General features: G+C 41.0%; 1 protein-coding gene across 2 annotated transcripts in view; it reads left to right on the plus strand.

Annotated features, from left to right (window-relative positions):
- The window catches only part of bsnb (bassoon (presynaptic cytomatrix protein) b), a 98,735-nt gene extending 74,033 nt beyond the window's left edge, over positions 1–24,702 (plus strand). Inside the window, exons 4-12 of one of the 2 annotated variants that reach the window (XM_051122373.1) lie at positions 5,777–6,211; positions 6,760–13,038; positions 14,164–16,204; positions 16,583–17,436; positions 17,564–17,675; positions 17,771–17,896; positions 18,239–18,294; positions 18,554–18,655; positions 21,775–24,702. In XM_051122373.1, coding sequence (XP_050978330.1) covers positions 5,777–6,211; positions 6,760–13,038; positions 14,164–16,204; positions 16,583–17,436; positions 17,564–17,675; positions 17,771–17,896; positions 18,239–18,279 — 9,888 coding nt within the window. In that variant the 3' untranslated portion in view covers positions 18,280–18,294; positions 18,554–18,655; positions 21,775–24,702. The remainder of the gene's footprint in view (positions 1–5,776; positions 6,212–6,759; positions 13,039–14,163; positions 16,205–16,582; positions 17,437–17,563; positions 17,676–17,770; positions 17,897–18,238; positions 18,295–18,553; positions 18,656–21,774) is intronic. The other variant, XM_051122374.1, reaches the window with a different exon arrangement.
- The last annotated feature ends 560 nt before the right edge of the window (positions 24,703–25,262 follow it).

Here is a 25,262-nt window from a genome sequence, read left to right on the forward strand (position 1 = left end):
TGTGATGCAAAGCTGAATTTGTAGCGTCATTACTAAAGTCGTCAATCTCACATGATCCTTCAGACATCATTCTAATATTCTGATTCGCTGCTGAAGTAACATTTATTATTTTCAACAGCTGTGCTGCTTAATATTTATCTGGAAATGCATGATGGATGATTTCTTTAATAAACAGAAAGTTCAAAAGAACAGTATTTATATGAAATAGAAACCTAAATGTCTTAACATTTATAGTGATCAATTTAATGCACCATTGCTGAATACTAATTCTGAGTCCTAATTTCTTAGTAAAAATCTTACTGATCACTTGGGGAATTGCTATTCAGTTCTGGGTGGTTGCTAGGTTGTTTTCTACAGGCCTTCCAAGTCTGTTATTTGTAGGTATTGCTCACATCTCACCAGATTTTTATCAGCAGGCAAAATCGTAAGTCAAATAGCTTAGAAAAATAATAGCACATCTCTCCTCAACATCCTGTCCACAAACAGTGTGGGATGAGTTATGCACTTAAAATTAACACTTAAAAAATTTAAAGAAAAAAAAATTACTAGCCTATGATTCTATTGCTGATGTGTGCGTAAAGGGTTGAATATAGATTTATTGTGATTATTTTAAACAGTCTGGCATGTTTCATGCTGTCTAATCATATGAACTTTATATAATGGTACATTTAAAAAAAAAAAAAAAGATTCCCCTGATACTATATCAAATTATGTCTAATTCTTTAAAAGACTCTGGAGTCTTTTTATAATTTTGAGGATTCTGGACATAATCACTGTCTGTATTTCTGATATAGAAAGCAGAAAGCATTACAGCCATCATGAGATTATGTAAGAGATTGTCTTATGTAAATCTTACATTTACAGAAATGAGCTAATTTAATTTGTTGGACTGTCAGTTTGTCTGAAATAAATGTACGAATTGACAGGAAACGTTAAACCTCTGGGATTCTAATATAAGTCTCTAACTTTAAGATATATGCAAATGTAATTTATGTCTCTCGGTACTCCACCAAAAAAGGCCCATTGTGATTACATTATTCTTTTAGCACACGCTTCTTATTCTAAGTGACTTCTAGTATGTTTTTCTCAGAGGCTGTTGCTCTTGGAGCAAGGACACAGTGGTTATAGCTCACAAATCATCCCTTCTGGGGTCTGAACCTATAACCTTTGAGCTACCAGCCACACTAGTCCATGCCACCCCAATGTCCTCCACAGTCCCTTAATAAGATTAAGATGACAACATTTACTGATGCATTACTAGTTGAGACTAGCTGCATTTGGTAGTTTAAATTCTCTGTATTTTAAATGCTTTACATTCTATTTATTTTGCAATGTTCTAGTCTGTACTGTTTTAGGGAATCTGTATTGTTAGCACTTCTCGCATATAAAGTTAGTTTGGATAAGTGTCTACTGAATGAATAAATATGAATGTATCTTCTCTAAATTTGTTCAAATCAGTGGCTGTTCAGGCAAAAATGTGGACATTTGCCATTCAGACTGTTCTCTGCTTGCCCAAGTCCATTGATTTGTGATATGCACCTTTTATTGCTTGATTTGGCATTTGGCAAATGTAAAAACAAGGTAGGCTGTAAACAGAATCCATTTCATATGGCTAAACTTACAATACCATTCTTATATTAACACAAATGCATGTTTCTCAAACCCATTTTTAGTCAGTTATACAGACTACACTTACAGGGTATGTAAAATGCATCAGTTCTAGCTTTCAAAATCTTATATGCAAATCCTTTACAGCATTAGACTGACATGTTTTCTTACAGCGAGCAGCCTGGTAGAAGAAAAGGGCGAGTTTTTCTTGGATGTCGATATGAAACACTGACAAGGAACACCATCTGTGGAGTTTTTTTGTCATTGGGGTGCTAATATTTGTAGTGATTTTAAAACCTCTAATGTGCATCTCGCTTCATAATCTGTATAATCAAATCTAATAAACCTACCTAACGGTAATAAATCCTGCTTGCACATATTTAACATATAGTACAAACATTCATACTTCTTTCTCTCACTTTCTGTCCCCTCAATCTCAGAAAGATTGATTACGTGGCCTGTTTGTTTTTCCCATCGGACACTGAAGTGCAGAGTTTTATGTAAAGCTCTATAAAGGCTAAGGCTTTACACCCACAGTCTCTTAAAGTGAATCTTTTAAGAGCTGTGCACCTCTCTGCCCTCCTCTACAGAGTTTAAATAACTATAAACTGATCTGCTACTGCTCCGATCTCACTCTGTTTCATTGTTCCACCTCTGTCTTTTTATTTGCAGAGCTGCGTGTAATGGTGTGTGAATAGGGACCAAAACTTGGCATGTTTTCGTAACAGGAGGAAAGATGCTTTAGGAAACAAACTAATCTATATGCTAATCATTAACAGGGATCATTTGCATTAACATGAAGATATTTTTATAGGGGAGAGGACTAATTTTAGTCTGAGAGACGTATACCGTGTCTTCCAAACACGAGTGGTGTGTCAAATTCAAATCGTTCCGTTTACAGTCAATGAAGCTCTCCATTGTGCTGTCACTTCTAGCAGAGCTTCATTTTCCTCATCTGTATTAAACTGATTTACTTACAAATGCCATATGTGTGTCATAACTTCAATGTCACCATTGAGAGATGACATGCAGCTTTGATTCTTCCAACACTGACAGACTCAAGCCGTTGTGGTGCGATACAAAGCATTGCTTTTGAGTACAGTGTAGCTGCTTTTTCAGATGCATGTGGCAGGTTGTTAGGAAAGTGGTTTATGTAACATATTTGAAATAGATTGAATGCAAAGTTTATCGCAGGCAAACAAAACAGGCAAGTCTGCACCTGCTTGATGGCAACATCGAAAGACACTGTGAACTGAGAGCAAAAATCAAACACACAGACAGCAACACAGGAATGCAATTAGCTCATTCAGGTCCTGTGGATTGACTAAATAATGTTAGCAAATATTTATTGTTGTTCACAGTAGTGTAGTTGGCAAACAATCTTGAATATTAACAACTGGATAGTGCATTGGTGTGTTATATTCATTTAGTATCTCTGCATGAAATTTATCAATGCTAATGTTGTTCTTTCGCCAAATGTTTTACAGTAAATACTGATAAATAAATAAAAATGCCTTTACATTAATATTAAGGCTGAAAGCCTTATCTCAGACCTGTAACTTGAGTCTACTCCATCATTACTAGAGACTCGACTCGAAAGCAAAAACCTGGGATTTGACTTTGAATTGCAAATCGAAGATTTGTCTGATTATACCAAGTCCAGTAAACTGATACTGCATCTGTACAGTAGTTTCCATGCTTTCCATGCACACACAATTATCCTTTTTTCATTTTATTCTATTTCAGGGGCTTTCACCTCATTATCGGACCACTTTCGATAACCTCTACAGCCAAAAGTGTCATACTCTTCTAGCTGAGGAGGCACGTGCTCCATTATGATTTTTGTATGCAAAAAAGACTTTTATATGTGGCATAAATCAACCATTCATATTAATTCGGCCAGTCCGACCGAGTCCCTGATTTCACACATAATTTGTTTTAAAATAAGAATTAATTTATAGTTTATCTTAGGCTTTCTTCACATGTGCACACTGCATTACCTCTGCTTCGTTCATTATGCTAAAAGCACACCTTAGAAAGGACTACACTTACACAGCGTCCATCTCGCTTCGATGCAGCATATAAAAAGCAGAAAGGCACAGATGGCAGAGCATTTTGTGAGCTTTGCACAAGCATTGAGTGAACACTGCACCTGTTTATATTTAGCTTCAGTGTGGAGCACTGGGGGGGACGCAGAATCAAAAAGAAAAGGCGTCTGTCTCGCATGGCAAAACCTTTCCTTTCCTCAGCCTCTCCACAGATTTCATCCCGACCCGCTCTAGCAGTCATGCAAAGCTGTGCACATACATTTTGTCAGAGTTTTGTTCAAAGCAGAGCCGTTTACTTACCACAAAGAACTTCTTTTTATACTCAAAATCTTGGTTTTGGAGATTTTAATGGAGTAATTTCTATGAACTCACTATGATTATTACTGTTGCTCTGACTTTGTAAAATCCAGAAACCTCTGTATTACTTGAGATATAAAATCATAAAGATTTCCACTGAGGCATCCAAGTCATATCTAGGGACCAGAATATCATAGAAAATGGTGGTGGGGGTTCTCGTTTTTCCCCTCAACAAGCAGTACACCACATGGGATTCTGTTCTGATCTACACTGATGCAACTATTTTTATATCAACCTGACATACCAAACCTTAAACACTGAATAGAAACAAACCCAGCATACAATCCTGCACAAACCTTCTGCCAGGTATTGTGAAGGTATAGCAGTCTGAGAAAGGGCAGAGAGGCCCAGCAAATTGAAAATGCAATCTTTTTATGTTTAGGACTAGGAAAACTTTTACTGTTTATTTGCTGTACTCATGAGACCCATTAAACTTTTGTAGACTCTTATAACAGTATATCTGAATGGTTTTGGTGTTCTTTGTTTTGAACTTATCTGTAGATCCATGGCTGTGAAAGAGAATAACTTTCAGTAGATGTTTTATTGTGTGCAGTTATAGAATGTGCTTATATATTATGCTGAATATGTTTTGTGATGATCACTGCTGTGAATTTTACTATGAAATGCAAATGTTTTTCATTTATAGCTCCTCTATCAATGCAATTGGGTTTATGAGTTCACAAGTTGGTTTATGGGTTTACTATCACTGTCTATAATCTTTTTTTCTTATCACTCTCTGTTTATGAAGTCATCTGTGCTAGATGTCTGTTTGTATATTTCTAGTGTGTTTTATGGTGTTTTGAATTTTATTTTATGTAGCTATTATAGATTATGCACTGCACAGTAAGCATTTGCAACATTTTCTAAGCTAGAAGTATTTCTAAGCTAGAAGTGCTTGAAATGAAAAGCTGGTATGTGATTCACATTTTGTGAGCTCTTGATTCATATTCAAAAGCAAAATGATTTCTTAAAGGGCACCTATTATGCCCCTTTTTACAAGATGTAATGTAAGTCTTAGGTGTCACCAGAATGTGTCTGTGAAGTTTAAGCTCAAAATAAGTTTCACAGATCATTTATTATATCATTCTAAAAATGCCTATTTTGAGTGGAGGCAAAAATGCCCTTTTTCGTGCATGTATCTTTAAATGCAAATGAGCTGCTGCTCCCCGCCCCCTTTTCCAGAATAGGGCTGTGACTCTACAGCTCATAGATCGTAACTCAGATACTTTGCTAAAAAAACATCTGTTTTTAATTATCATGTCTATTGCACTGAAATCATGTGTTTTAAAGCCATATCAGTTTAAACTTCTGATATATGGTAATAGGTGCCCTTTTATGATCATTTGTTTATAGTCTTACACTCTTAAATTGTTGAATTAAATGCGTTTTGAGCTTGAATGCACAGGAGTGTCCTGCTGTGGGTGGAATCAGCCATCATTCTGAGCATGTGTGTCTTACTGGACTTAGCAGAGGCTAAATAATTGTGTGTGTTAAACACAGTGGCTTTGAAGAGAGTCAGCAAGGCCTTTGAGAAAAGGTCGCAGTCTTGGCCAGGACCCAATTATGCTTGCTTGCTCGGCTTGACCAAATCCCTTTTGAATTACAATAGTAGTCTGACAAAGGCTGAGAGAGTGAGAGAGAATGCCAGGCTGCGATAAATCACATGTAATCTGACTATTGACACTTTCACCTTGTCTGTAGTTTTCCCCTTTATATCTCAATTGTTTCATGAGACTTACTTCATGTTTGCCTTTCATTTTCAGAAGAAAGAATGGCTGTGTTTGACATGCCAGACCCAGAGAGCAATGTCAGGGAGCTTAGGGGATATTCCACCTCCTGTGCCATCATCCGCTGGATCTCCCCGACTACCAGGCCCAGCCAATCAACAACAGCAGCGAGGGCCCAGTCAGCAAGCTGCACTGAGACCTACCGGCCCTCAGCAGCAAAAGCCACCTGGTGCCCAAGTAAGTGGTCCTTTCTCTCCAGTAAAACAAGGGGTGCCACAATCCAAGGGCCCCTCTCAACAATTTACTGCAACTAAGGCTGAGACACAAAAACAAGATCAAGGCATTAACAAGAAACAAGCTATGTCCAAAACAGAAAAAGAGGGGGACATCAAAGCAACGTCTAAAAAGGGAACATCGGATAAAAAAGATGAGAAGAAAAGTAGTGGCATGCAGAAATCTAAACACGATGACGTGAGTGGCCCTCCCTGTCCTCATCACCACTGTCTTTGTCTTTCACAACAGATCACTTCGGCATTCTATGATGGGAATGTTATATGTTGAATAATATCATGTGTACTCAGAACCAGTGTGAAATAGTCTCAGTGGCTAATCACTATTTTCGGTGCCTAATGGTTACAAGAGCACAGTGATGTGTCAGCGTCATTTGTAAACTCAAATGATTATCCATTTAGTTATCCATTACAAAGAACTGATGTCACAAATAGCCCCATGTAACCACTTAATGTGATATACACTGTTTAAGTATTTCCAAGCTATATGTTAATATATGCATGCCGTTTTTATGTACATTATTTGCATTTACTAAAATTTTCATCAGAATTTAGATTCACTTTTGATCTCATCCCCTCCAGGTTTTGCATGCTTGTCTAATGTGTATCATTCGCATGTTTTGTATATTGTGCGTAATAAACTTGAATGTTTTATGTTTGTTGGTCCGTCAGTATAATTTAAGTGATCGTATGACCTATGACCTAATGCGCTGTCCTTTGTATTTACAGGATTCCAACAAGTCTAGCACTCAGAGCCTGAGTGATACAGGCTACTCTTCAGATGGCATCTCCAGCTCCCAGAGTGAGATTACTGGTTTGATCCAAGAGGACTCTATGAAGCTTAGTGAGAGGGGGATCTCTGACCAACGCAGCCCCCCAAGTCCATCTGAACTAACAAAACTGGAAAGTTCAATGCGACCTCTGTTGGAGTCACATACAGCCACTGACCAAGGACAGCATCGTGATGGAAGAGACACTACAGAACAGCAGAGACCTCGATCTCTGTCTATAACTCAAGATCAGGAATATGAGTCTGATGAGGAAGCGTCGGATGATCTCAGCTGTAAATTAAGACATGATTATGTGGAAGACAGCAGTGAAAGTGGCCTTTCTCCATTACCACCCAGACAGAAGAAGTCGCAGAAAGATCTGACGGATGAGGAGTTCATGAGGAGACAGATTTTGGAAATGAGTGCAGATGAAGAAGATACAGCAGATGTTGAGGGCCACATAAAGACAAAAAGGAGCCATAAACACAGTGGAGATCTTGGAAAGGAGAGGCGTCGCCTGACGCAGCAATCTAGCAGTTTTGAGGAAGACACTAAAAGCACTGATAACTACAAATCGGGTGAAGCGGATGACATGATGGCCTCACAAGGTGGTCTGAGGCGATTTAAAACTATTGAACTTAATAATACAAATAGCTACAATCGTGACATGGAACTCAGCACAGATCATGACCTCAGGGAGCCTGAGCTTGAGATGGAAAGCCTTACTGGGTCACCTGAAGAAAGGTCAAGGGGAGAATACTCCTCAACCCTCCCTGCAACCACACCGAGTTATACCTCTGGAACTTCTCCAACCTCTGTGTCATCAATGGAAGATGACAGTGATAGCAGTCCTAGTAGACGTCAAAGGCTTGAGGAAGCGAAGCAGCAAAGAAAAGCAAGGCATCGATCCCATGGTCCACTACTGCCCACCATTGAAGACTCCTCAGAAGAAGACGAACTGCGAGAAGAAGAGGAACTTCTGAGAGAGCAAGAGAAGATGAGAGACTTAGAGCAGCAAAGGATTCGTAGTACAGCCAGAAAAACTAAAAGGGACAAAGAGGAACTGAGGGCGCAGAGACGCAGAGAAAGGTCGAAGACGCCTCCTAGTAACCTTTCTCCTATTGAAGATGCATCCCCAACAGAGGAGCTCAGACAAGCTGCTGAAATGGAAGAACTTCATAGATCGTCCTGCTCTGAATACTCTCCCTCCATGGATTCAGAAGCTGAAGGATTTGAGATGGGTTCAAAGCTGTACAAGTCTGGCAGTGAATATAATCTACCTACATTTATGTCTTTGTACTCTCCAACAGAGAAAACCTCTGCTGTCTCTCCCTCTGCAGCAGATAAATCATTAAAAAGTGCTGAAGAGGTTTATGAGGAAATGATGCGAAAAGCAGAGATGATGCAAAAGCAGCAGCAACGGACACCAGGAAGACAAGGACAACAGAACCAGGAAAGAGTCCTTCAAACAGACAAGAAACACCATTTAGATTCTGGAACAAGTTCTTTGAGTCCTGGTACAAGTCCTACCCAGATCTCAGCTCCAGTGTCGTTCTCTGGAAATGATCCTTCAGGAAGAGGAACACAAAGAGTGCATGCTACACAACAAAGTCAAGTTAGAATGAGCAACCAAACCTCTAAAGGAAGCCATGTTACTGGTTCTCCACAATCTCAAGTTAGGCAGCCTGCTCCCCCACAGCCTCAAGGAAGACCTGGTGTTCAAGGAAAAGTACAGGGTCAAGTGCCTGATCCTGGAGCGTCCACCTTAACAACAAAGATGTTCTCATACTTTAAAGGCTCAAGTCCTTCCACGTCCCCTTCCACTTCTCCTACACAAAGTCCAACACGTGCCCCTGCACCTTGTACAACTTCTACAGTGGCACCTAGTCAGACCTCTCAGATCCCTCATAGAGCTGGGGCACCACGTCTTTCAAGACAACAGTCCTCTCAAGATTCCCCTGTTATGGTGATTACACTGGGATCAGGAACTAGCAGTCAAACCAAACCAGTGACAGTGAATTCCTCCACCTCGCCTTTATCCTCACCAACAAAAGACAGCCAACAGACTATTTATCAGACTCAACATGCAACTACAAAGTCACCCACATCACCACAGAAATATCAAGCCCACCCATCACCCCAACATAGCTTGCAAAGGACACAGATATCAGAACGAGTTAGTGTGGCTGTGAGCACTGCCACCTCTGCTGGTTCCCAAAGTGGTGGATCTCTTCCTGCAGGAAACATATCCTTGTGTAGAATCTCCACAGTACCTGGTACCTCAAGAGTTGTAGAGCAAGGCACAATTGCCCCAGGTAGTAATATAGTGGATCTTAGAGCACCAATGAAGCCTGCTCCAATTATCATGACAGACCAGGGCATGGACCTTACATCTCTAGCTTCTGATACACGTCGATACTCACTTGATGCGGAAACACCACCAAACCGTCATACTGCTGTACAGCCTCTTATTATGAATCTAAATGCACAGGCACAACCTCAGGTGTCAACAACTACACCAACAACTGTAAGTGTGACTGTGGCAGCATCCATGTTCATATCACAGCCAAAGCAACCAGTTGTGTATGGAGATCCTTTGCAAAATAGAGTCGACTATGGACAAGGAGTTGGATCTGCAGTCTGCCTGACCCAGACCAGGCCAATTATCACAGATCCATCAATTCCAAAAATTGATGCTTGTCTGGAAAACTTAGGCATTCAACAGCAGCAGCTTCAGAAGCAGCAACAGAAGCTTCAGCAGCAACAAGAGCTCCTTGAGCAACAGCTTCAACAACATCAGCAAAATGCATCTTTTGCCCGGTACAACCTAGCTAATCAAGTTCAACCAATATTGTTAAAGAAGGATTTGGTGGTAAGTCAGAACACTGGTGGTGGCACCCAAACAGCAGTTAGTTCCATTCCCAAGATATCTCCGCTACCTCCACCACCATTATCATGCTCTGTGTCTACTACCCCTACACTTGGTCATGACATATATGGTGGGGTGGCTTTGGAACTAAAGAACAAGCCAGCTGTAGTGAATCTCTCCACAGGAAAGCCCCAAGTAATGATGGTGCAGTTGGATGAGAATAGCACTCAGGGAGGTACAGTGACCCAGCTGGTTAAAAGAGAGGAGCCACCTCCACCAGTAGAAGTTCTAGATCTCACCGGACAGATTAAACCAGAGAATCAGTTAGCTTGCTGTGATGTTGTCTACAATTTGCCATTTGCAGGTAGTTGCTCAGGCCCTTTTGCTCAAAGAGGTAAAACAGCACCATCAGATCCTTCTGCAGAGCCATCCCAAACTCCTGGGCAGCAAAGCCAACCTGGAAAAGATGGCTATCAAACAGTAAATATACAAGCATCTGCAGATGAACGCAAGTCTTTTACCTTGCCTCCTCCAGGAAGAATTCCACCATCAATGTCAGACAACAATATAGCGGGTTCAAGCCTCCAATATTATCAAAGGACTGATCCTGGGGACCTAGCAGTGGATTTAAGCACCATGAAGCAGGCCTATGAAGCAGGATATCTTGGAGTGGGTGCCCAATATGGATCTTACACAGATCTACGCCATCAAGGAAGTGATACGGCTCCACCATTACCTTTGCGAAGATATGGCTCAATGTCCAATATAAATGCAGAATATAGTTATCTTTCACGTGATCTGGGTGGTTTTCAAGAATCCAATCTTGCACAGTATAGTGCCACTACAGCCAGAGAAATTAGCAGAATGTGTGCTGCTCTTAACTCCATGGAGCAGTTTGGTAGCCGTTACACCAGTAATCCCGAGCTTCTGCAGTATGGTGCTGGAAGAGCAGGCCCTGCAGGAAGACTCAACCTTCAACAAGGCCTAGCATCTATTAGAGCCAATCTGTTGTATGGTCCTGACGGCAGACCAACAGTACACGGTCAAACACTTACAAATTTAATTAATGCTAGACAAGCTAGCCTAAGATCTTTGTATCCCCCTGCTGTAAGGACAGCTGATGGCATGATATATTCTACTATCAACACCCCAATAGCCTCCACCCTGCCAATCACCACCCAGCCTGCCCCTGTACTCAATCCCACATTAAGAGGAGTATATGGATCTTACCCATCAGCCAATGTAACTGCTGTACCTCTGGCTAGCCTCACCAGGTTGCCTCAAGTCACCCCAAGAATGCCTCTTAATGCCCAAGGACCTTACAGGTATCCACCTCCAAATCGATTTTCAGTAACAGCACCAGATACTTCATCTGTAAGTGTGCCACCTTCTAGTACCTCCCAGGAAGCTCCAGTTTACTTGGGAAAGCCTACAGCACCTGGTAGTATGTCAACAACTGCATCACCTAAAAGTGGTCAACCTGTTTCAAATTTGGGAATGCAAAGTGTCCAACCAGCACATACTAGTACAGTGCCAGTTCAATCAGTTGGAAATGAACAGGTTCCCTTGGCTCACATTTCAGTAGAAGGTACTACAACACAACTCCCAATACAGCCCCAAACTCAACCGCAGTCACTGGTCAAAGGTCAAGAACAAAGTCAAACTCAAAGCCAGCCACAGACACAACCTCAAATATTAACAGTGCCACAAAAACAGACCCAGGCAATTACCAGAGTTTTTCCAGATGCTTCTGCCAGTACCACTATAACCACATCTGCTAATACTGAGAAGGAAAAAGAAGAGGAACGATTGCGACTACAGCAGGAGCAGCTCTTGCAGCTAGAGCGAGAACGCGTTGAGTTGGAGAAATTGCGTCAGCTGCGTCTACACGAGGAGTTAGAGAGGGACCGCATGGAGCTCCAGAGGCATAGAGAGAAAGAACATCTGCTCATGCAGCGAGAGATTCAAGAGCTACAGACCATCAAGCAGCAGGTTCTTCAGCAGCAACAGGCTGAAAGGGAAACCCAGCTTGTGATGCAAAGAGAGCAACTGGCACAGCAAAGAATGCAGCTAGATCAAATTCAGTCCCTGCAACACCAACTCCAGCAACAACTTGAAGAACAAAAGAGGCAGAAAACAGCAGCCATTGAAGCAGCAGCTGCAGCAGCTGCAGCAGAGGCAGCGGCTGCTTCAGCAGCTGCTGCAGCAGCAGCTACAACAGCTCAAGGTGCCATTCAAGGTGTGATGGTTGGTGGAACTACACCTCAAACCATCTCAATTATCTATGATCAGAGTGGTAGAATTATTCCACAAGAGGGCCAGAGTGTGCAGATCTTGCCATGTGCCGATGGGCAGGTGGTCCAGGCAGTGGTGTCCACTAGGCCTTTGCCCAGCTCTTCTTCAGAGATGTCCCTCAAAAATAGTGAAGATCATGGAGATGGTCGGATTATGAAGAAACAAAACTCTATGCCCCGTTTAAGGAATGGGTCAGAGGATGAGTCAGTCAAGAGAATTGCAGATTGCAGTGTCCAAACAGATGATGAAGATACAGAGGATAAACTCATGTCTCGTCGTCGTAGAACTAGACGTATAGCTGACTGCAGCGTTCAGACCGATGAAGAAGACCAGGGTGAGTGGGACAGTCAGCCAATACGGCGCAGACGTTCAAGATACTCCAAGCACTCTGAACCAACTGCGGAGACTAAGAGTGATGCATGTAAATCTAGCATTGCCATTCAGACCACCAATGACTCCTCATGTCAGACTGAGTCAGACCAGTTGGGTAGAATCTCTCCAGCCATTCACATTACCATGGCTGAAACATCAAAGGTTGAACTCCTTCACTACATATCTGCTCCAGAAAGGACCCATAAGGGAGAGAGTTTAGCCTGTCAAACTGATCCAGAGGCACAATCCCAAGGAGTGGTTGCTCCTCAGCTCAGTGTTCCCACTACTGTTAGCCCCTATTCCACTAGCCTGCAATTAGTTGGTGCCACGCCAACCAAGTTCGAAAGGAGAAAGCCAGACCCATTAGATATTGGATACCAGCAAGCTCAGCAGCAAACTGAATCTCCTTCCCGTCAGCCTCCCAAATCTCCACAAGTGCTGTACTCTCCAGTGTCTCCACTGTCCCCCCATCGTATGTTGGAGACTACCTTTGCTTCCAGTGAGAAACTTAACAAGGCACATGTGACTCCCCAACAAAAAGCCTTCACTGCAGAGTCACCACAAAGGCATCAGACTATTCCGAGGCCCATAAAGAGTGTTCAGCGGTCCATGTCAGATCCTAAGCCTCTCAGTCCAACATCAGAAGACCCAGCCAAGACCAAATTCTCCTTATACCAAAGTCAAACCAGCCCAGCAAGCCAGGTATGGAACCATTTCATTGTTATTTGCACAATTGTAGTTTTCTGTTGTTGACTACAAAACTACAGGTTGTAAATTCAGACAATTAATTCAATTCCCATTCTTTGCATTTATACACACAGGGATGTAAAATAGTATAGACTTTAATGCATCTGATAAAGTTATTTTGTTTTAATAAGGTCTAGGTTGGACAACACCAAACTTATCAGTTCACATTAAAAGAAATATAAATAAATCAAATATTATAAAATAAAAGTTTTTTCGTTTTAGTATAGTTATCTCTTTATTGTATATACATACATACATACATAGAGAGAGAGAGAGAGAGAGAGAAAGAGAGAGAAACTGCTATATCTGGCAAAGTCTCAGAAATGCTAGAGGGTGGCACAAAGTGTAGGCATACTGGGTCAGCCCTGCTGTCTTCCGGCTTGTCAGCAGCTGGTCAGAGAGGTCTGAGTCTTACATTCTCAGTTTGATTTCTGTCTAAGGAATGCTCAGGCTTGTGCATTTAAAGAGCTGCACACCAGCTAAAAGGAAGCTATTTCTTCTGTTACTTCATCCAATGTGTGTTTTAACTGAATTTCTTTAATGGATTCTCCACTCAACATTACTGTAGGTATGCAGATATTTTTTGTTTGTTATATGATGTTTTAATATTTACTTCTTGTAAACTAAAAACTAATTCTTGTATTAACACTAAAATTTTAGGTACACCAAAATTATTGCAGTTAATAGGATTGTAGCAATTTTTATACATGTATAATGTATAGCCTAATTGATTCTTAAACAACTAGTCATTTATAGAATATAGTGTCATGAATATATTTATAATTGCTTGACTTAATATAACCCTTTAGCCTTTGAATGTGCTTGCTGTATGTTGTAAGGTAATGTTTAGATTTTTTTTGTTTAGCTGGTTTTACGAATCTCAAGTGATATATGAAAAATGAAAGAGACAAATACTGTAATACAGAGTGATACATTGTGATACAACTCTGTCTGTATACAGTACATGCAATATATAACAGATTTACCTAATTTGGCATGCAAACTGTTATTTTGTTTGCTTATTTAGGAAAATAGTACTAAAAGTTATATTAATCAGTCTCTAAAATCTGTGCTCTGCAGATGTCTGCCTTGCAGCAGCAGAACGCAATGATGAGAAAGGTGAAGAGAACTCTACCCAGTCCCCCTCCAGATGAGACACCTGTACCGATTGTAACACCAGCAATTCCCCATATATACAGTTCTCCTGGAGCATCCCAGAGGGTTTTGCCACGTCCTGTACAGGGTGCAATAAAAGCAGGCTTGCTGAGTGAACTGAAAGCCGTGGAGCAAGAATCCACCAAATTACGTAAACAACAAGCAGAGTTGGAGGAAGAGGAGAAGGAGATTGATGCTAAGTTGCGATGCTTGGAAATGGGCATCACTCAGCGCAAGGAAACCAGGGTTAAAGAGAGAGAGAGGCGAGAGCTGGCATACCTGCGATGCATGGGGGATGCACGTGACTACATGTCAGACAGTGAGCTGAACAATTTGCGACTAGCTGGAGTATCACCAGGCACCTATGAAGAAAATGGAATGTTGTCACGTCCAAGTACAGCACCTCTTAACCAGTTTACTTCTGATCTGAATGCATCTCAGTACCCTCCTACCTCCTCATATGTTCCATATCAGTATCCACAGGCCCAGCCCACACCCACACAACCACCCACTGCTGCCTATCAGCAGATTGGGTTTCAGACAACACCATACCCAACCTCCTCACAGCCCCAGCCTGGAACCTTCCAACCTCATCCTCCTCAACCTTCAGCCTATCAGACCCCAGGGCCATATCAGACTCATAGCTATGGTCAGCCTACTTATGAGTCAGATCTTGGTTTGCAGCAGCCTAGTCACCAGGGATTCCAACCACCCACTGCACCTTTACCAGGGCAGACCCTACCATATCCTGCGCAGACCATGTCCTTCCAACCCCAAGCAGACATGCTTTCTCATCAAAGGCCAAGACAAACTTCGCTTGCTGATCTCGAACAGAAGCTACCAACAAACTATGAAATTATCAGTAATCCTTCAGTTCCAATAGCAACTTCAGCTCAAGAAACTGGATTCAGCGGTGTCTATTCATCACCCCTGAACAATGCTTATGGTCAGTATCGCCCATCTGACCAACCTCTTACTGAACGTATCCCAAGTCCATCATCAGGATATGTAACCGATGGTGTCTATGCCACAAATTTAGAACAAAATATCCCCAGAAATTATGTCATGATTGATGATATCAGTGAACTTACAAAAGAAAATATGGGGTCCTCTGACATGTCAAGGGTTGGCTATGGAAGTGAGAATGGGCCACGTGGACCATCTTATGGCGATGGCTCTGAGAATTTATATGGAAGAACTTCAAACACTTATCAAAGTGCAGTAGACAGTCATGGACATCCAAGTACCGCTGGAAGTGGTGGTACAGGTTATTATTATGATGACTATAAGCATTCTTCCCGTAGCAGTGGGGGAATGGGCAGCCAGAAACACTCGTCCAAAAATTTGGCACCTGCTGTTTCGTCCAAACGTAGCAAACATAGAAAGCAAGGCATGGAGCAAAAGATCTCCAAGTTCTCTCCAATTGAAGAAGCTCGAGATGTAGAGTCTGATCTAGCCTCCTACACAATGACAACATCAACAGGTGGTAGTTGCACTGTGGTGTCCAGGACTGGTGTGAAAAAGAGCTATGATCAACAGAAGTACTACGGATCAAGAGAGGCATTGGAAGAGGATGATCGTCTTTATGGATCTGGACGATCAAGGTCCACAGGCTATGGCATGGATAAAATTTCCTCCAGAGATTCAAGCGGCTACCGAAGTAAGTCTTATGAGAGGGACGCCATGGAACGATCACAGAGGGGCACCCATGGTCGTAGTGGCCGTCCTTCTATGCGTACGCAGAACTCGGAGGAAGAGAGCCCTCTGAGTCCTGTTGGAAAGCCCATGGGAATTGGTCGTGGCTCTGTGCCAGATCCCCATGATGTACGAAATCAGTATGGCTCTAGTCATTCCTTACCAGATGTACAGGACCACCACATAAGGGATATGCCTAAGAGTCATGTATATAAGCCAGATGATCCTTACCTTGCCGATGACATGCACTGTGCTGTTTCAGACAGTGAAGGTAACTGGTGCTGAATTTAAAAACTGCCTGTTAAAATGCATCCAACAATTAAAAGCTTGCATGCCAATGATCTTGCCTTGAAGGCAGGAGAACAAAAGTTTGGACTACTGTTGTATGTGAATGCTAAATAATCAGTGCATGAAACCAAATATGCCTTTTTGCATGAACTGCATGGAGTTATCTGCTCAAGAGTGTGATTCTGTCTTTTGGTTATTTTTGTTGATGGGTGTTTTCTTTGGCTTCCCTTTTGTTTTTTCTTTGGCTGTTTTCTTTGGGATTTGAGCATTGCATGGCTTCAGTGTGTTCATATCCTGTTCTCTGCCATTGATGCTTTCTATAGCAAAAAGTATTGACTTTCTCCCTTCATTTCCCAAAAAGCCTATCATTTGGGTCAGGAGGAGACAGACTGGTTTGAAAAACCACGTGAACCTCGGTCAGATCGCTCTAGACACCATGGGAGTGGAAGCCACTCTTCCTCTAGCAGGAGAGGCAATGTAAAGCACACTTACCATGATTATGACGAGCCTCCTGAAGAAGACCTGTGGCCTCAAGACGAGTACGGACATCAGCGACATTCTTCTTCCACCTCATCCCGGGAACACCGTCACCATGGCAGCAGTTCAGGAAGACACTCTTCTTCCCGTCATTCATCAGATGATCCCAGGTCGTCTCGTTCTTCACGATCGCATCCGAAAGATCCTTCCACACGCTCCGACGGCCGTGCCACCTCATCCTCCACACAGAAAAGATCCTCCGATCCACGATCTGCTGGACATCGAGACTCAGGAGACTACTCCCGTGACCCATCAAGCCACCACCATGGCTCAAGTGGACAACGGGGGCAGAGGCAACCAGGCTCATCGAGAAGGCAGGAGCCTTCTTCAGGTTCCAGGCCACAGCAGGGTCTTGGAGAGCAGCTGCCACCATCGCAGCAAGGACAGCAGCGATCTACAGCAGGCCAGCAAGTGTCTGCCAAGCAGACAGGGTCTCAGCCACCTGAGACAGGGCAGCAAGGACAACAACAATTGGGACAAACAACCTGTACACAGCAGCAGCCACCACAGCAACCCGGACAGCAGCCGGTGACCACAATGGGAGCAACTCAGCCCACAACCACATCTGCTAGCATGGGAACAGGTACAACTCAGCAGCAATCTAAGCCAGGTCAGGCTCCAGCACAGGCAAGACAACAGCCAGGAGGACCACCCACTGCCCAGCCAGCTGCTGCTATGGTGAGTAAATCTGGTAAATTAGATTCTTTAGGTATATTTTACATTTAATCCTTTCACGTTTGGTTATAAGAGTCATGTATGAAATTGCCTAGTTTCTTTTAACATTGCCCCTTAATTGACTATACAGGCAAAACCTGACACAGCTGCGCCTGCTCCTGCACCAACTCCTGCAGTTGCTATTGGATCTAAAGCTGCACCACAGGCTGCAAAAACACCTCAGATTCCTGTCACGGGAATTGGTAAGTGGAAATTACTTTTTTGTTTTTTAGCAAATTGAAACATTAATTACTTGTATGTGATCTAAGCACAAGATCATTTTTCTTTGTTTTTTCAGGTTCAAAGGCAGCACCCCGGCCAGGGGGTATAGGCAGTGCTGCACAGCAGCCTGCCGAAGGGGAAAATGTTCTTACAAAGATCCTGCAGGGAGGAGCAGCGGAACAAGCTGGAAAACTAGGAGATGGTATGGAACTGTGAATCATAAGCAATCAAAATTTTGGCATCGGGGATGGAGACAGATGTTATGGAGAATATGTGGCATGTCTTGAGTGAGCATAGTAATTAGTTGCCATTTAGCAGATGCCTTTCTTCCACAACAACTTGCACTACAGTAATTTTAGGGATAGCACCCAAGGGTACCCTGGGTTTGAGTGCAAAATGGTGGAGGCCTAAGCAGGACTGTGATGTCAGAAATTCTTAGACTCCTGAATTACTCCTACTCAGGATTGAATCTATAGCCCAGATCTTTTAAGATATGCCACCGGTGACCTTAATTGTGTTTGTGCTTTGCTCATCTTTCATACAGCTGTCTCTGCTCTTGGGAAGAAGTTTACTTCATTTTGGTGATCAGCTGAAAGGAAGGTGAGAAAACACTTTATGCATTAACCTTCTGAAAAGACCAGCATGATTTTGTTCCAGTGTGGTTTATGATAGCTAGTGCTGGATTGATTGTTTTGTTCACTAACAAAATGTAACTTGTAAAGCTGATTCCAGACATACTTAACTAATACAGCAAGGTTGACACATTTCTTGCATTAGCTTTTAAATGATTCATGTTTGAAACTTTTTACTGTTACCTGTATACCTGAGATTTTTCTGAGTTTTGTTTTCTGTTCTTCAGGCATTAGTTGGGGTGACTTGGGGTTAGAACTGGAAAAACCTATGAATATGTTTCTGCCATCTAACATCTCTAGCTGAGGGCGGGGTACACCTGAGGGCACTGGTGAGTATTTTATTCTAAAACTCACTTTACTTTAGAACTAAAAACAAATTTGAAAATTCAAACTCAGGCTATTTAAATCCCAAATGGTGACAAATTTCCATTTTAACTTTGTCGTCAATGAACAGTTTCATTGCATTGTGGGAGATAAATCAATTAATGCTTTTACAAATGTGCAATTTGCAAATACATTGACTACAGCTGTATAAAAAAGAGGCAAGAGGCTTTGACTACAGTAGCTATTTAAGGTTGAAGTACAGGGCATTTGCTCTCAAGAGTGATTTTGGTTCTTGATGGAATGACAACCGCATTTAAATATGGGTGTGAATCCCCTTAATTTGTTGTTTTGTGTTTGTATGGAATAGAACTCGCTCTTTTAAAATTGCAATAACTGACACCATGGTAACCATAGCAACATTCTGGTGTCTCACACGTTCGTTTGGTTTCTGCTGTTTTTCACCAAAGTAATATGACATATTTTGCTAATGTTTGAAAGGCTGCTTCACAGAGCGTGCTCTTGAAGGGTTGCCATGTCCATTAATTTTAAGCAAAGCTTATTAAGTATCTTTGGGCTTGTTTAGGCTTGCCACATAAAGCGATCCAGTTTATGAAGTCAAATAGGTGGGTGCATGTCACAATACATTGCTTTTTGTTGTCTTTTTCTGGCAACAGTAATGAGTCAAGATGTACCTTGTTGTCTGTGATTTATTACCCCGCGCATACAGAAGAGAGACACAACTTTTATACAGATTTAAATACATCAAAACTGAACTAGCTGTTGTAAATATTGGACAGAACACATGCTGGGTTATTTTGACCCAGCTGGTTGGGTTAAATGTTTTTAGAAAAACTATCTAGCACCTGGGTAAAAAATTAAAAACAACCCAATAAAATGACCCAACAGACTGAACCCAGCATTTGGGTAAGAAAAACAACATTTTTGTAAAATATGGTTATTACTACCTGAATTTTTGGTATTCATTCAGGTTAATTTGGTTGTAGAATGCGGTTGTTACTCCTTTAAAGGAGAAGTCCACTTCCAGAACAACAATTTACAGATAATGTACTCACCCCCTTGTCATTCAAGATGTTCATGTATTTCTTTCTTCAGTCATAAAGAAATTGTTTTTTTGAGGAAAACATTTCAGGATTTTTCTCCATATAATGGACTAATATGGTGCCCCGAGTTTGAACTTCCAAAATGCAGTTTAAATGCGGGCTCAAACGATCGCAAATACAGTTGAAAATGATCCCAGCTTAGGAAGAAGGGTCTTATCTAGGAAAACGATTGGTTATTTTCATTTTAAAAATACAATTTAAATACTTTTGAATCTCAAACGCTCGTCTTGTCTTACTCTCCCTGAACTCTGTGTATTCGGGCTCAAGACAGGGTATGTCGAAAAACTCTGACCATATTTCTCCCTCAACTTCAAAAATCATTTTAAAATCATCACTGCAGAAGTTCCGACCCAGTCTTTACAAATTGAACATGCAAAGAAGATCAAACACCTTAAGTGTGTTAAACAAAAAGGGTAAAACAGTGATATAGGACAATTTTGAAAGGGGGGGGGGGAATACGGTCAGAGTTTTTCGACATACCCTAACTATCTTGAGCTAGAGTTCAGGGAGAGTAAGACAAGTCAAGCTTTAGACATTACAAAATATATAAAATGTATTTTTATGAAAAATTTGGGATCATTTGAAGCTGCATTTAAACTGCATTTTGGAAGTTCAAACTCGGGGCACCATATCAGTCCATTATATGGAGAAAAATCCTGAAATGTTTTCCTCAAAAAACATAATATCTTTAAGACTGAAGAAAGAAAGACATGAACATCTTGGATGACAAGGGGGTGAGTACATTATTTGTAAATTGTTGTTCTGGAAGTGGACTTCTCCTTTAAATTATCTGTGTGTGTACAAAACAGGATAAAGCACTAAAACTTTAATTGACACTGAATATAGCTGCAGTTTGTACTAGAGGTCAGTTGTGCCACTTGCTCAGTACTAATGTCAAAGGTCAGAGCCCAGATTTGCTGACCTTGATCTAAGGCTGTTCACATCTAACTTTTCGCTTTTCAGCATGGGTGAATTGGGTCAGTCAAAGTGAGCTATAATTAGCAGGCAGATCAGTGGGTTTGGGCTTAGATTAGCATTAGCATTCGGGCAAAGCTCAGTCATCTTTGTGCCGAAAATATTCTCATGAGTCACACAAATCAAGACTCAATCAAAATTGCAGTGTAACATCAAAGAATTGTACCAGAAACTAAAACAGTAAAGTAAAAAAGGTACAATGATTATGATTAGCAACTACAGCAGTGAAACATGGTCCTGTAGGAAACTTGGCTAAAATCATGTCTCGTCGTATCTATTACTCTCTGCTCAACACAGCCAGAGCAACCATTAGCTTATTTAATTAACTTTCTGTAGTCGCCATATTTCTCCCATTCCTTAATCTATCTGTGGTCTGTCTCCTCCTCTTTGCACAGTCACTGGTATTGTATCATGGTGACTGTCGTGGTCTTTTACTATCAGCGGGTGTGCTGCATGTGTAGATCCAGAGAAAGGATCTGGGATAAAACAGGTTTAGGGGCTCCTTAAATCACGGCTAATCCGATTCAACTCTCAGCTTACTATCCAATCCAAATCCTGCTCCATACATCGATGTGGTTTACTTGTGCAGTCACAGTGGAAGCTGTGGGTGTGTCATTACAGTCACAATACCCACATTAAAAATAACTCTTTGTGCATCTCTAAATTTCTAGATATGTTTCTGTTAGTTACTGTTCTTATTTTGAGTAGAGCATTTGAGTTCAGCAGTCTTGCTACATATCATGCCTTACATTAAAGTCAGATTCTCCACCTTTTCTTGCTGTAATTTATGCAGTTTCTTTAAATTTATAGTGAAAATGTGATATTTGTTCACAAACCTTATCATGAAGCCCACAGATTTTGAATATTCTGGTACTTTTTCTGGTGTTGCTGGTGTGAGAAATCCGGCCTCCTCTGTCCTCTAGTGGCTAAGGGGAGTAGTGCATTGTATAACCCTCAACAATGAAAATGAACAGGGGCAGTGTTTTTAAGGTGTTATGTAATATTTCTTTCTTTCATCTCTTCTCCAGATGTATCATCCAACCTTGAAGTTTCAAAAACACTAAGACAGAATTCACAGGCACGGTCTATCCAATGATATCTACATAACCGACCAAAAACGGAGGCTAAATCTCTCTTCAATTGCTGTTGAAGCAATTACAATTCCCAAATGCCAAACTGCCTGTTCTGTTTGACATAATCTGTACTCAGGTGACCCTCCCTCTTCCAAAAACAGCTTGAAGATGTCAGGCCGCTACATTTCTTAGCTTTTTGCAGTACTAATGAAGACTTCTATGCCCAGACTCGAAGAGACCGTAGCAGTGAAGGAGAACGACTACGTTACAAAGGCTTCAAACAAACTCTGTTTAAATAAAAAAAAATGTATGCTCGATTTCTAAGATCTTGACATTCCAATATGGCGATGATTGACCCTCTCTATGAATGTTTTTGTTTCTTCCTTAACCTTTTTGTCACGTGTGTAATGAATGCAAATGTGTAAACCGTGGACATGGAATGCACGCACAAAAAATATATATGTATACATATATGAGATATATATGAATCCATATCTAGACAACTTTTCAGAGTCTCTAAGGGTGAAGCCATGTGCACCTTGTGTAAAAAGCTGGCTATTTAAACGTAAAACTATCGGTCAAGTGCAGAGGTCAGTAATGTCAGAATGTTAGCATAGTCTTGTCCGTCTTTTATCGACCATTAAGCCATCGCTACCCTATCTGGAGTTTCCATATGTTTTTTTTTCTTTTTTGCATTAGCTTATCAGTTTTGCCTCATTTTGTTTTAAATTAAGAGCCTTACTTAATATTTTTTACTTGTATACCTCACATATTTTTTTAAAAGTTCCATATCATCCTTACTTGATTTATTATTTTGCACAACTGTATACTGCTGAACATGTACATATCTCTCATTAACACTCTGCTAATGTAATATATTGATTTGTGTATTTATGGATTTATATTTCTGCTATTTCATTGTTTAATGTTTGGTATTATTATTATTTATACCTTTACATATTTTTTCTCGTCATTATCGTTAATCTAAGCTGTTTATATTTATATAGTTGTTTTTTTCTCCCTGAAGCAATAGCATGCTAATCCGTACAGAGCACAATTTTTTTGCTGAAAGTGATCCGCAATCAATTTCCTCATCACAATTCTGATTGTCGTACATAGACAGGTAATATACGTTTCTACAAACCCCAACAAATTACACCATCACCCTCTCGCGCATCCAAATGTTCCCAAAAACACATTTACCGGTACGTAGATCCACCTAGAAAAAGGTTTTGAACCAGTTTCAAACGTTCTATGCAATAATCCATGTAAAACCATTCCCACTGCAACATCCCTCTGCGTTACGATGGGTTCAAATACGACTAGGGACATGTTTGTATTTACCTTGTATGTATGAAAATATCAAACTACTTCTTTCTTTTTATTTTAGTGGCATGTTTATGAAAGCCCTCGTCTTCCCTAGTTTTCAGGGAATCTGTTGCCAAAGGGTTAACTGTGTGGACTGTTGGTCTTGGACATCCACCATCTCTGTTGCTTGCAGCATGATTCTGCTCAGCTCTCTTTGGCTCCTTGTAGTGCTGTTATTCGGTCTTCGTGTCTGCAGTTTGATCAGGAGATAAGTCGGGCACACAGCTTATGCACTCGTTATTTCGTCTCCTCCAACAGGAAGTGTCGTTTCACATCCGTGTTCGGTTGCGAATGTTATCGTGTCCACACTGAATTCACATCGAGTTCACAAACAGGTCTTTGTGCATTGTACAACTGCGATGTTTGAGAAAACGGACAGATGGAAAATCAAAAGTCTAGAAAACGATGAGATCCTAAAGACACATGAACGTAAATTTGACGATGTCTTCACAGTCAAAACTATGCTTGGGAGAAGATTCAAGTAAGCAGACTTGCCGTAAACGTGATCACTGTACAGTATGTAGCATGAATTCATCTCCATGCCATTTATATGAAAATCAGGGCATGCACGTTGAAAGCACAAACTGTCCATCACCATTTGAGCTGGGTAGGACGTCACTCGTTCGAATGCGTCACGAGGGGCGTTAGAGGCGAATCTTTTCCTTTTTGATACTGGAATGCTGTTTAGGCAATCACGACTCTATACTGAAGAATAATAACTCTTCTACATCACTGTTACCATGGAGATATTCAATAACAAGTGCATGAGCCAAAGTTGCCACCACAAAAGCCGGCCACAGTGATAGATAGAAATACGCAAACACGGACATATCCACACAAACAGGCATGTGCACGCACACACACACACAAAACACACACAGACTAACTGTCGCTGTAAATACTGACTTTGGTTATTTTGTACAGTGTTTAAATATCATGAGTAAAATGATGGCCGTCTTGTGCAACTTCACGCCGGCCTTGCTGCCAACCTTTTGTGCTTTTGTGTATAAAAGAATAATGATGATTGTTGTTATTATTATGAGGAAAAAATATCATAGTATATGTTGCTGGCTCTCAATGACTGTTGACTACAGTGGAAAAAAAGAAAAACGTACAATCTGAAAACCTTTGGTCTGTGTAGGGATTCTATGCTTATATTGTGTTTATTAAATCTAAATACAATGACAAATATGTACGTGGCTTCCATCATGACCGTGCCAGAAAAGAGGGTTGCGAGTGAATTAGACAGATGTATTATAAATTTAATCGGGAACTGGGAAAAACAACGTGAAAAAAGACGAAAACGCTCTCACGAATGACAATTCACTCACTGTTGTAAGTGCAATGGGCTAAATGTGAGTCCAGTATTCATTGTGAAATATTGTGTTCTTTTCAATGTATTCCTGTTAAAAAGATAAATTTTGGTGCATCATGTCATGTAATGTGATTATGAAAATAATGAACCTGCAATTTGTTTCCAGAATGGAGAAGAATAAAGACAAAAATTAAAATTTACATTGTCTCTTGTATTAGTGCATTTCATTTCTTGCAGGAAAGTGATATTAGAGAGATTATTAATGCTATTGTTCATACTTGGGGTTAAAGAAATGGTTCACCCACAGATTTGCTGAAAATTTACTGACCCTCAGGCCATCCAAGATGTAGATGAGTTTGTTTCTTCATCAAAACAGATTTGGAAATTTAGCATTACATCACTTACTCACCAATGGATCCACTGCAGTGAATGGGTGCCATCAGAAAAGCAACCGTAATCCACTCCAGTGCATCATTTAGCATCTTGTGAGGTGAGAAGCTGTGTGTTTGCAAGAAACAAATACATAATTAAGTTAAGTGTTTTTTATTGCTTCTATCTATAGCAGTGCTTTCTCCAGTGAAAAAGTCTTTTTGTCTGAATCAGGAGAAAAATATGCACCGATCAAGCTCCACTGACAAGCAACATCAGTTCTAAACAAACATGTAAGATTTTTTTTTAAAGGCGTAGAATTTAATAGGAACGCTAGAGACATGTCCCCTGATAGCGCACACACACACACATCTGGGAGACGTCTAATTGA

The sequence above is a fragment of the Labeo rohita genome, chromosome 11 (assembly GCF_022985175.1).
Source record: "Labeo rohita strain BAU-BD-2019 chromosome 11, IGBB_LRoh.1.0, whole genome shotgun sequence".
Lineage (NCBI taxonomy): Eukaryota > Metazoa > Chordata > Actinopteri > Cypriniformes > Cyprinidae > Labeo > Labeo rohita.